Raw genomic sequence first — 13,976 nt, 5'->3', positions numbered from 1 at the left:
GGGTTTTTTTATAAAGTGATTATCTTTGATTATCTCTTCAAGGCCAGCACTGGTCTTCATTTTAAACCCATCCCCCCCCAAAAAAAGAGACAGAGTCCCTGAGGGAAATCTTAAATAACACATTTTTTTTTTTTACAATTACTTGGAAACTTTTGGGAATTTTACACTTTCCTACTTGAAATATATTCTTGTTCCTTGATTGGCTTTCTAGTTCATTGTTCCCAGATTCTTGTTTGGTACCTTGACATAGCTAAGAAAATTATCACATGACTAGCAAGCTTTCATGGACAGCTCTACCCAAGATCATGAACAGGTCCCTGTGTGCTATAGGAATTTTCACCAGGACTTTCTCACTCAAGCAAATATAGCCAAGATCTAAATGGTGTGTATAATATAAAATCTGTATTCTGTACATTTTTGACACATAAATTTGTCTTATAATGAGTTTTGATATACACATAAAAATCTTGCAACAGAAGTGGTACTATTTCAGACCAAGTTGAGATCCTCTACTCAGGTCTAATGTCCTCAATGTCTTTCCTGTCCACCCTACTGAACAGCACAAAAGGTGGAGGTATTTATTGACTGTGACTTGCATACATGGTGTATACTGACACTGGGCTGAAAGCCTTTTTAGGGTGTTTACTACCCATTTGCAGAGATACAGCATGTATGTATTAAAGATATAAGCCATAAAAGATAAAAGGCATTCTAACTGCTGAGTAATCCATCATAATACGTATTTTTGGAAAACACTTTATACTTCTTTGATAATGGCATTCCCCAAATTAGGTGTAAGGTTGAATTATGCTTAATGATTAAATATTGCTGCATAAAAACATCAAGCAAAGTTCAAATTGGTAGGGCATCTTTTCTCACTCAACTGTGTGTTTGTGTGTACATGCGTGTTGTATGTGTGTGTGTGTAAATTTCTTTGAATTTTCTTTATTCCCAAAATGTTAAAGACTGGTGTATTATACCTTATCAGCATAATGCAAGACATTCTGTAAAAAAAATACAGTTAGATTTGAAAAATAACAGTTGTACATGTATTGATCATATTTCTGTATCCTTTAGGATTTCTTTTTTAAGTGATGGTGGACTCAGAATAGCCAATGTGACCAAAGCTGATGCTGGAATCTACACCTGCACCGCAGAAAACCAGTTTGGGAAAGCTAATGGTACAACACACTTGGTTGTTACAGGTAGGTGCATTTCTCAAGGATTGCTTTACCAAGGGATATACTGTCACATATTATTTATCATAGTTAAAGAAATCAGCCATGTGGGTTTTTTTTAATAATATCCAGTACACTATAAACATAGAATAAGTGTTCACACTTATTTCATTTTTAACAAGTGAAAATCAAAGACACAATACTTAATATTTCTTTAACATGGCACAGTGTATCTGGGAAGACACCTTCCTTACTATTTTAGAATGATGGGCAGTAAGAATTACAAGTAGTATATGTTGATTTTTCATTTCACGCTATCCTATTTTGTTAAATCTTTTGGGTTCACTTTCTCATTTCCATTTTTATTAGTTTTTTCTTGAGATAGTTAGGTTTCTGGAATATTCCTTGGTGCCAATGAGATTTTCTTATAGTTGTTAATACATTTTGTTCATTTATTCATTAAAGAAAATAGTTGAACACCTATTGTGTGCCAGGTGCTTGGGTTATATCAGTGGGAACATTGACAAAGATCCTACCCTCATGAATCTTACATTCTTCCAGAAAGAAAGTAAGCAGTAAGAGCAAGAAACGAGATTATTAGAAAGAGGGAGCCTATGAGAGAGTGAAACAAGGTAATCACAATTAGCCTCAAAAATGGGACAACAATTTCACAGAGATGAAGGTATTAACTAGCAGATTTCTTGTAGACAGTTACGTAGACAGCATGTAGACCTTGTTAAGACTTCTACGTTCTGTTGGATTTCACTGGATTGGAGCCAGTGTAATGTTTTTGGTAGAGAAATGAAATGACAGAAATGCATTTTTAAAGGATGACTCTGGCTGCTCTGTTGAGAAGACACCGTGGGGATCAAGAGCAGAGGCAGCAGAAATCTTCAGGAGAGCATTGCTGTAAACCAGGCAGGAGATGACAATGTCCCAAATAGAGTTGGCAGCCAAGTTGATGGGATAGGATCAGATTCCGCATATATTCAACATGTAGAGTCAGCAGGAGATGATGACAAATTGGGTGTGAGATCTCTGAGAAAGAAAGGAGTCAAAAATGACAGTGTGTTTGGTGAACAACAGGACTAATGGCAACCAAAACAAAAACACCTGAGATGGCATGGCCACTAAATTGAACAGCTCTGAGGAGGGAGAAGATCATGAGTTCCATTGCAGCATGTTGGATAAGAAATGTTTACTCAGCTATTTGTAAAGCAGATCATGGATTTGCCTTAATTTCAGGGGATAAAATAGCATACGTTTATTTTTTGCTCATGCTGTAAGTGTATGATGACTCAGCTATGCTCTCCTCATGGAGAACTAAAGGCTTCTAGTGTCTCAACCACTACGGAAGAGAGTGGAAGGCAAGACAATTTCCCCATTATCTCTTCCACAGTTCAGCCTGTTGGTTCCATATGTAACTCCTACTTACACTTCATCAGCCAAAGCATAGCCTTTGACGATGCCTGAATTTAAGTGTTCAGAGTTTAAGTTTATTATGTGCCCTAAATGAAGTAATAATGAATGACCCCTCAACGGAGATGCTGAGTGAGTTGGTTATGTGAACTTGAATTTGGGGAGAGAGATCAAGGATGAAGATACACATTTAGCAGTTATTAGCATATAAATGGGTACTTGAAGCCAAGACATTAGCTGAAATCACCAAAAGAATGAGTGAAGACAGGGAATTAAAAATAATCACAGTGAATCCCATTAATTTATATAGTTTATATGTGTTAATAATTATAATTTTAATAAGTGACTGAGCTTGACACATGAAGAAATTTAGGAACAGAAGAGGTCTCATAAAGGGAGACAGAAAAGGACTAATCAGTATCTACTATGCTGAAGAGAACAAGGAGAATGTGGTGTTCCAGAAACTAAGGGTGGAAAGTGAGCTATGAGTACTGCAGATAAAGCTGAGAGGTCAAGCGTACGAGGCCAAAAATTTATCAGTGAATATTGCAGCAGGTGGTTACTGGAGATGGTGATGGGGCCAAGAGGTGGGAGGGTGGGACAAGGGAACCAAAGCCTAGTGGACTGGGTTAAAGATGTAATTCAGTCAGGTAATTGCAGACTACATATATATATGACTTTTGGGAAGAATTTTGCTGCCACATGGTACAAAGACCTAGAGAACAGCTGTGAGAAAAGTGGGGTCAAGTGAAGTGCAATTCATGATAGACAGAAGTTCTGGATGATGACAGGGAAAAATGTGCCTGCAGATATTCACATGAAGAAAACAGACATTAATTAGCATTTTAACATAGTGCCCTCTCACTGTAACTGTTTAAAGCATCGTTTGCATAGTTTTCAAATCAATGCAAGCATAGTTTGTGTCTACTTAAATTTTGATATTAATGCATTTATGACTACACAGTAGTTTCTATTTCTGCCCCTGTATTTTGCAAAGCAACAAAACTAACTTAAACTTGATTTTGTCAGTGACATTATAACTCTTGTTTACAGGTAACTTTTAGTTTCTAAACTTACATATCTTATAAACTCATATATCTTAATTTCTCTAATAAGAATTTGTAGAGCCAGTAAAATACCACTCCACAGCAAAATTTCTGAGTTAACCTTAAAGATTTTAACAACATAGATGAATATGTGTATCTAGGCATAAACATAAACACTGTTGTCAGATGAATACTGTACTTGTACTAACTGCTTTCATCACAATAAAAATCTAGTTTTATTTATAAATTATATTTTCTCAATAGAACCAACAAGAATAACTCTGGCACCGTCTAACATGGATGTTTCAGTGGGTGAAAGCATCATTTTACCCTGCCAGGTGCAACATGACCCTCTCTTAGACACTATGTTTACCTGGTATTTCAATGGCTCCCTCACGGATTTTAAGAAAGATGGATCTCACTTTGAGAAAGTTGGTGGGGTAAGTGGTGTCACATTTCTTACATTTTGTGTATTATGCGTGTCTCTGACCCATTGCCTCTAAAAAACATCTGGCACACAGGTGACATCCATAAATGTTTGTTAAATGATTGAATCTGATTTCTTAATTCTGTTCTGATCTAATTTTATTTTTGTCATGACCAGAAATTAAGCACATTTACTTCAACCCATAATTTTAATTAAAATCAATACATGTTGTGCTTATATTAAATGTTATTCCTCATGACAGTTTTATTGTTCATAACCCATGGAAGGGAAAGTGTGTTTTTCATACAGTGTTTCTTTTCCATAAGGTAATTATAATGAAGTAGGGGGTAAGTTACATTTATTAAGTACTTTATCCCATTGCTTCATCCCAGTTAATGTGTCAGGGTAGAAGCTTATTCCCCAGTAATCCTTGCAGTTGCACTGGACATGGCCATAAGATTCCTTATTTTCCAGGAATACAAATCAAGGGTGGAAAAGTGTAGTAACTTTCTCAGAGTCATTCAGCGAGTTGGTGATGGAAGCCCAGATCTGTGTGTGCCAACACATAAATTCTAAAGCTCTATTCCCACCCTGTCTCCTCATTTGTGATGGCTCCTTGTTAGAAAAACTTGCAGATTTCAAGGAAAAGTTGATACTTGGAGAATAGTTTAAAAAATGGCCCAATGTTGGTGAGCCAACTGAAACTAACACTAGGCCTCATAGCTGGTTACATACCTTTAACTCTAAAGTAACAAGGCCAGCCTCTTTTGAAGGCCTGTTGCACTGATTTGATTCAAGGATAATCTTATTCTTTATGAAATGAAGTCAAGTCTGAGTTTTTCCCTGATGTACTCGACCGTACTCATTTGACGGAGGCTTCTTATTAAATATATTTAAATGTATATAAGGATTGTACTCAAAATGATGCTGGTAGGAGTTTTGTGACCTCCTAAAACATATGTTCAAGTCTTAATGCCCAATACCTCCAGATGTGACCTTACTTGGAAATACAGTTCTTGAAAAAGTAATTAAATTAAGATGAGGTCATCTTGGAGTAGGGTGATATAACTGGTGTCCTTATACAAACAGGGAAGTTTGGATCGAGATATACAAAGAGGAGGACACCATGAGTGGACACAAACATAGAGGAGCAAAGGCTGAGTAATAATGGAGGCAAGAGATTGGAGTGATATTCACACAAGTGAAGGCATGCCTAGGGCACCAGAGGGAAGGAAGGATACACCCCCTAGATATTCTGGAGGAGGTATGTCCCTACCAGCACCTTGATTTCACACTTGGCCTCCATAGACTGGAGGTGTGGCTGCCTAACAAGTATGAGGTCCTGAATTCAAACCATAGTTCTGACAAAAAAAAAAAAAAAACACAAACTTGGCCTCCAGAACAGTAAGAAGACACACAGCTGTTGTTTTAAGTCACTCAGTTTGTGATGCTTTGTTATAGCAACCCTAGGAAACTAAAATAGAAAAATATTAATAGAAAATTATGATGTTAGCTACTTAGCCACAATTAAGTACAATTTCATTATCATTTTGTTTTCTGTCATTTGGCCTTGTTAGTTTTAGAAGTAGTAATTTTATAATTGTCCTCACTGATTGAAGACTCTGGAGAATGCTGTCAATTGATACAACCATCTTATTGCTTTAAATTCTCATTCTCTTACTCTAAATCTTCCTCGGCAACTTTTCCTTTACCTGGTTTCATTGTTCATATTTTTTCTGTTATTGCAAACAAGGAATTTATCAATAAACATGCTAGAAAAAGAGACAAGCAGACTATCTAGGTATTAATGTGCATGCTACAATGAACACAGCATGAGAGGACAAGAACTATTACATAATTCCCTTCTCAGGCAACAGAACACCGATTTACTTAATTGCTCGTGCTTAAGGGCAGTGTCATCTTCTACGGCTTAGTGTTTTATACTGATGGGAGAATATTAAGCTACTAATGGCACAAGTCAATAAAAAAATTCATAGGCCATGAACTAGCATGCTATGCAAAGAAGAAAATTGGCAAGTGGTGGCATTAATTTATGAAATTTCACATTTCAGACACTTGACTCTTCATAGATATGACTTTATGCCTTCTGTACAACCCATCAGTGCTGTGCAAATCAGGAGAGTTAAATTACATTATCAACTCTAACAATCTTAACTACAAGTTCCTCTTACAGAAAGTAGCAATCTAGTTCAGACTTTGAGCATTTCTGTGTGGCTGTGTAATGCTTATTACAAACTTCTTTAGATTTTCAGTCTTTCAGAACATACTTCTTTAGGATTAACTAATGAAGAGGGTCTTGTATTGGATAAGATATTATCAAGAGTTTACAATCTAGCTGATAAATCACAAGCATATTTATAAAGGTAACTAATGGTTCAACTGAATTTTGTTTTTCTAGTAGTAGGAATTAAAACCAGGGTCTCATGCATGCTACGCAAGAACTCTACCACTTGAGCCCTACCATCAGCCCTCACACCATCTTTTTTTCAGTACTTTTGTACTTAGGAGGCTTGTCTAGCCCTTTTTTTCTCCAAGAGGAGAAATGAGACAAGAGTAAGATCTTTGTTTTTAAAGGGGGAGGAGTGTTTAAATTCTGGAAAATCCAGGTCATGCCTTTGAACCAGTTCTGCCACTTGTTATTGGGACTGTCCTAGATATTCAGTATTCGATCATTTGTCTTTAAAAAACTTATCTTTTGGGGGAAAAAATCCATAAACTTAAAAAATCCCATGAATACATTTTTGTATTCATGTGTACTATGTACACTTAAACGTTGAGCCAAAGGCATGAGATGATATAGGCATGGTGAGGTGTGCTTGGAGAAGTGCAGAACTTCTGCTCAGATACACAAGAGTTCTAGGGAACTGTTGCTTACTCAGTGGTGTCTGTGAGTGAGTGATCACTTAACTTTCTGATCTATTTTCACATCGGTTTTTACTATATGCTGTGTCCCTTCCCTTCATGAAATCTTGTACACACTGGTCTCTATCAGGAATACTGTTTTCTTTCTTTGCCTGTGTCTAAATATTTCCATATATAATGGTATACACACACACACACACACACACACACACACACACACACACTCAAGCATGCGTACTTTAATTTCATATATGCACAATTAGAAGAAGAGACACAGATCCAGTAATATGTATGTGGTAGAATGCTGTCATACCCATATTTATCCCACAGAATTCCACACTATGGAGGAAAACAGAAACTGCATTATTTACCCCCATATGACAACTTTCTATTCTTACCTTTAAATAGACCTCAACTTTCAGTGATAGGAACAGAGAAGTAATAGCCCAAAGGGCAAGAGAAACAAAGGAACACTGTTGGATAGTATTTAAAGACCTAGACCTAGGGTCTGGCAGTATAAATCTGATTTTAGGGACATTTAAGGATATTTTTTTACTTCCTTACTAAGCTAAATATTGGATTTAAGATACACTATATGGTAGGAGCTCACCAAAGTTAGAAACATTTAAAACCAAACACACTAGGCATGTACTATCCTTTAAGGTTGTTAAATGTATATGCTTTGATAAGCCTTATGGCTCAGGTATTTTAGAAATGAAGAATGTCTAGAACCAGTCTGTACAATTTTACAAACATTTGTGGAATTGGATCTATAATGAATTAGAATGTGTGTGGATAAAAGTCACTGGAAGCAATAAGAAGTTTAGCTGTGAGAACCAGTCTGCCATTTCGTTTAACTGACTCACTTCAATATGATTTATTTCCCACAAGCCACAATCTCACTGTGGTTACAGCAGCTACTCATGAGCTTGATTCTTGACATATTTTCCAGTTCTCAGTAGTAGAAAATCATATCTTTGAAAGTGATCCTTTGCATCTGATAGTGTTCAGGTGGTCACTTTGACTTGATTTATTTCATCGAATTATTTGGGTTTGAGAACTAGTATTTTGGCAACCAATTCTTTTACAGTGTACAACTATGTAAACAACTATATGTGGATTTTAAATATAGCACTGAGACAAACTGATTTTGTGGCACTCTGGGTTTTTAAACATCTTCCACTTGGACTGTCTTATAAATTGTGCCTATTGTCCAAACTCAAAACATCAGCTTACTTGGAAAGGTCATTAAGAGAATATAACCAGTAGTGACAATACAAAAGTAGAGATCACAGCCAGGCACTAGTGACTCACACTTGTAATCCTAGCTTCTTGGGAGACTGAGTATTGGGAGGATTGGGATTCAAAGCCAGCCCAGGTAATTAGTTCACAAGACTCCAAATCCAGAGCAAAATGGACTGGAGGTGTGGCTCAGTGGTAAAGTATCTGTTTTGCAAGTGTGAAGCCTTCAGTTCAAATCCCAGCCCCTCTCCCCCCCAAAAAGTGAAATCACACCACAGAAATCATTCTTTTACTAGAAGCATTTAATTATATACATTAGTATTAGTTGTACTTACCCTTCCCCTCCTATCTTATTATTCAGCGGGTTTCAGTATGTATTGTTATGTCATCTATCTGTACAAAAAAGTCAATATTGTTGACTTGACATCATTCTATTTTCCTTTTCCTCTTCTCCTGAGTTTCATAGAATAGTTTCACTATTACACACATGCTCTCTATATAAGTCTGTATATGATCATGTTTGGTTTTGTATATGTTTATCTCTTGGATCTATCTTCCACATATGAGAGAAAACATGCAGCCTTTGTTTTTCTGAATCTGGCTTACTTCACTTAACATGATGTCTTCTAATCCCATCTATTTACCTGCAAACAGCATACATAGTTCATTCTTCTTTATGGCCCAGGAATATTCATATATATATATATATACATATATATATACACATATATAAATATATATATATCACATATATAAATGTGATATATATATCACATTTTCTTAATTGATTCATCTATTGTAGATCATTTGGGCTGTTTTCGTAGCTTGAATAGTGCTGCAATAAACATGGATGTACAGTTGTCTCTGTTGTGTTCTGACATATTTCTTTGGGTATATGCTTAGGATTGGTATTTCTGGAGTATATGGTAGCTTTGTTTTTAGCTTTTTAAAGAATCTCCATAGTGTTTTCCATAATGGTTGTGCTAATTTACATTCCCACCAAGAATGTATTATTATTCATCTTAAACATACTCCTTGAAGCACAGAACCTCCATACTACTATTTGGGGGTTAAGAAATGGGTTCCCCAAAGCCTGCTGGAGAAAGGCAAATGCATGAAATACTTCATGTTTAGTTATTTCTCTGACTCAGCATTTACTCAACCAGGCTCACAAAGGCTGATGACTCTTAAGAGTGTGATTGGGACTCCCAACCTGTTTCTTCTCAAGTACAATATTTATTAAGATGAATCATCCAAATCTATCCCCAATAGAAACCTTGTAAGATAATTTTAAATTTGTTAGGAGATAAGCAAGAAGGCATCCAAACAATGTATAATATATGACACTAAAACCCATAAAAACAGAGTAAAAACTCAATGCTATCGTTGAAAGGATGTGAATGAAAAGATGTGCAAATATTTATCAGGCAAATGGGAGAAAAAGAGATTAACAAATGTTCCTTTCAAACAAAGGATAATTCAAAACAAACCTTAAGGGCAAAAAGAATATATTTATTTTAGAAAATCTTTCAGTACCACGAAGATCTAATAATCAGCCAACCTGATGCCTCACATAATAAACCATTAAAATGTGTTGGATCAAAAGCAAAGAAATAATGAAAGACAAGATTGTTGCCTAGACTTTGAGAGTTTTCTTTTCAGTCACCAAAAGATTAACCTGCCAAAAATTATTAAAAAATAATTTAGATACTACAACTCATTGAAGTAACAAATAGACATGAAAATACTCTTCAAACAGACAATATGTTCCTTTTCATTTTTTCAAATTCTTGTCAAATTTAAGTAATAAAAATAACACATGAACAACAAATATGGAAGAACAAATGGAATTGATATGTCAAAAAGTATCAGGTAAGGTCTGAAGAATGTCAATGAAATAAATATAGAAAAAACAAAAATTTGTCATGAGAAACAGAATATAAGAAAGAAGCAAGAAATGTAAAAATAGGATTTTGTGTTCAAGACATGTATATAAAAATCTAATTAAATGTGAAATTTCTGGTGAAGATGGATAGATGATAGATATAGGTAGATGATAGATGATAGATGATAGATAGATAAATAGATAGATAGATAAGGAAAGAATCAAATCAAAGTTTGCAGTGTTCCTATATGAAAAAAACAGGTGAATATTGTAAAATTTTAATTTTTCTTATACTTTTCCATAGTTCAAAAATACTACCAACAGATCTCAGTTTAAATAATTCTGAAAGTGTATAAAGTAAGAAATGAGGTAAGAATTAAAATAATTGGTAGCATTTAGAAAGAAGAGTAATGAATGTCATCTTGTCAATATTTCCCAGAGTTCTACGGGTTATTTGTTCAGGTCAAGAATCGCTCAGCCAGATGGAGTTAAGCACATACAGGTTCGTTCTTAACAAATCTGAAGCAGAATGCCAGCATTTGAAACCCGTTTCAGTCTCTCTTTGCCTCAGATTTCTCATCTGTAAAATAAAGGTGATAATGATATTTTATTCAGAGGTCTGTGTAAACTACTGAGCACACTGCATATTAGCTCTTATTGTTATTGTTTTTACTATGACTATTGGCAGTAGTGGTAGGATTGCTCCTTAATTATTTTCTTGAAAAGTAATAGCAATGCATGCTCTCAACAGTAGATTTCTCATATTCTTTCCTGCACATGGATTTTTTTCATTGATTTTTCCTTTTAAATTTTTGCCAAACAGATGGTTGAAAGAAGTGTCTTCTTATTGGCAGCTTTGAAATTCTCAGAGATTAAAAATCTCCCCATTTGCTTATTGGTAATTAGTTTATTAAGGAGAAATTTAGAATTATAACTGACTTCTCCAAATCCACTTGATACTGACAATAATAAATGGAAGATTACTTCATCACATGAGTATGAGAAAAAAAAATTTTCTCCTTATTTCTAGTAGAGAAATTTACAAAAACCCCAGTTGCATGGATGATTATATGAAAGAGTGTCATTTTTTTTAAATCTGTCCAAAAGAGAGCTTCAAGAAAATAGTTACATTAGAGTTTTGTTTTATTTGCTAAACTCCAAGTAATGAAATTTATATTTGTCTATATGGTGTTGTCTGTGCTCCCTGCATCCGTGGTGTGCTGTCTGACTTTTATTTGAGGAAGTTCCTCATCACTGTTGCTTCAAATACCTTTCTGTTCCTTCCCATGTGTCTTCTCCTTCTGGTGTTTTCATTACATGTATATGACACCCATTGTAGTTGTCCCATGATTCTTCAAATTTCTCTTCTGTTTTCCTTCAGTGCATTTCAATAATTCTGTTAAAACTCTCAAGCTCAGAGGAGCCTTCCTCAGCTCTGTCATGCTAATGATCCCTTTCAAAAGCTACTCTTCATTTCTGCTACTGTGTTTTTGATCTCTAGCATTCTCTTTTGAACTTTTTCTAGGAGACTTCCCATCTTTCAGTTGCACCATCCCTTTGTTCTTAAGTACTTTTCTCATTGAAGCCCACAGTATATAAATCATGTTTTTAAATTTCTAGTCTTAAAATTCCAACATTCCTGCATACGTGATTGTTCAGCTTCAAATTGTGTTTTTTGTCTTTCTGTATGCCTTATAACTTTTTTGCTGAAAGGCACACCCAATGTACTAGGTAAAAAAGACTACAGTACATGGGCGTTTAGTAATACAGCAGTCAGGTATGTGGGAACAGAAGTCTTTTGTAGTTCTGTGGAATTTAGACTCTCTTTTAGGTGAGCCTGTATCCCTGGACTGTGAACTTCACTGGTGCTTGTCATTTTTTTCCCCCTGTTCCATGGGACAGGATGTGTGGAGAGAAGTAGAGTTGGATATTTTCCTACCTCAGTTAGGTTAGGATTTGATAAAACCCCAGCAGATTAGTTAGGTTGTATAGTTTTCCTTAAGGCAGACTTTGTTAGAAAGAGTAGATTGGACTTTGATCACAAGATAAAAGCGAGTGCACACAAGGGAGATATGAGGATAGGTAAGACACCTAAAAAATTAGATAGCATTTGTTGCTCTCAACGCAGAGAAACTAAAGCAGATACCTTAAAAGCAACTGAGGCCAATAGGAAAAGGGGACCAGGAACTAGAGAAAAGGTTGGATCAAGATGAATTAACCTAGAAGGTAACACACACGCACAGGAAATTAATGTGAGTCAACTCCCTGTATAGCTATCCTTATCTCAACTAGCAAAAACCCTTGTTCCTTCCTATTATTGCTTATACTCTCTCTTCAACAAAATTAGAGAAAAGGGCAAAATAGTTTCTGCTGGGTATTGAGGGGGTGGGAGAGAGAGGGAGGGGGCGGGGTGGGTGGTAAGGGAGGGGGTGGGGGGAGGGGGGAGAAATGACCCAAGCATTGTATGCACATATGAATAATAAAAAAAAGAAAAAGAAAAGAAAATACCCAACACAAAAAATAAATAAATAAATAAGAGTAAATCCATCAAGTAGATTCCTTTTCCCCTGCTTCTGCCATAAGTCTGATGGTTTTTTTTTCCAGTGTCACTGTGAGGACCTAGTAAATCTCCTGGAAGTAAAAACTAAAATTAGTGGGGCTCCCCATGATTGAATCCCCTAAAGTTTTTAACTCTGTGACCTCACTTGCCTACCATATCTAAGAAAAGGGAATTTTTTAGTTTGTTCAGTTTTTTGCTTGTTAAGGCAAAGCAGGGAACTTGTAAGCTCCTTACGCAATATGACCAGAAACCAGAAGTCAGAGTGACTGGCTCATCTTTTAATTCTCAATTTACTTTATTTCTTACCATTAAATTGTGTGGTTCATGCTGGATTAGATTTTGTACTGCAATTTCCAAAGGAAAATCATTTTACTTTGTAACATCACGTAATTGATCTGAGCATAAATAAGAAAGTGAAAAGCAAAGTGAAGAATAAATAAATCATTTGGAGTGATTTAAGAATTTAGACTCAAGACTGGAAATTTTAGGTAGTGGTTTTTAAAATTATCATTATAGAAAAAAACACTCTCATTTTACTTTCTTCTTATATTGACATTTAAAATTTCAGTTCATGTTCTTTATCAGAAATAGTCTATTGATAGTCACATTTGATATCAAACTTAGCCTTTCTTTCTATATCTTTTTCAATATCGCTTTGAAATTTTAAAAATCTATACTTTTGAAGTATCAGGAAAAGTGTGGGAATACAATAGACTGCAATTGTAATAAAAATAGTGTGATCTCTTTGGAAGAGAATATAATTTTATTACTTTTGAGCCCTGGGGAGTCCTTTCTGTGACCCACACACAGGCTACTGACATAAAAAGGAGGTGTAGGCCAGATTTTGAATTTTTAAAACTTATTTTAGGTTCTTGGCAGAGTCATGTCAGAACAGCCTAAAAGAATGAATCTTGGTGAATAAATGTACACCAAATCACAATTTGCCATCCTTCAGATCTCCTAATGAGAAAACTCAAAGAGGTAGCAGAGGATATGGGAGCCATTTTCTCTAGTCCATGTAGGTCAGCTGTCCAAGGAACTGGCAGAATGACACGTGCAGAAGACTTGGACAACTATGGCAGATAAACCTTATGTTATGTGCTCTTCTTACAGTATGACTTTGACACTCATCTCCAACAAGTAGTAAAATTTGTCCTTCTTTCCTTGAAACCTTGTAGGCCTTTGTGCCTGCCTTGACCAATAAAGAACTATTGGATCATATAAGAGTGATGCTATATGATTTCTGAGGCTAGTTCATAGAAATACATGTGCTTCTACCTGTTCTATTGGTGCAGTGGCTCTGGGAATTCAGCCAATGTCATATGATGAAGCCAAA

The 13,976-nt window shown here is 35.5% G+C and overlaps 1 protein-coding gene across 3 annotated transcripts in view; it reads left to right on the top strand.

Annotated features, from left to right (window-relative positions):
* Positions 1 to 13,976, top strand: part of Cntn3 (contactin 3) — a 327,478-nt gene that overhangs the window by 272,978 nt on the left and 40,524 nt on the right. For all 3 annotated transcript variants that reach the window (XM_074044252.1, XM_074044253.1, XM_074044254.1), the window contains exons 12-13: positions 1,078 to 1,205; positions 3,908 to 4,083. In XM_074044252.1, the coding sequence (XP_073900353.1) occupies positions 1,078 to 1,205; positions 3,908 to 4,083 (304 nt within the window). The remainder of the gene's footprint in view (positions 1 to 1,077; positions 1,206 to 3,907; positions 4,084 to 13,976) is intronic.

The sequence above is a fragment of the Castor canadensis genome, chromosome 10 (genome assembly GCF_047511655.1).
Source record: "Castor canadensis chromosome 10, mCasCan1.hap1v2, whole genome shotgun sequence".
Taxonomy (NCBI): Eukaryota; Metazoa; Chordata; class Mammalia; order Rodentia; family Castoridae; genus Castor; species Castor canadensis.
The sequence above is the reverse complement of the archived record's forward strand: the minus strand, read 5'-3'. Positions and strand labels throughout refer to the sequence as shown.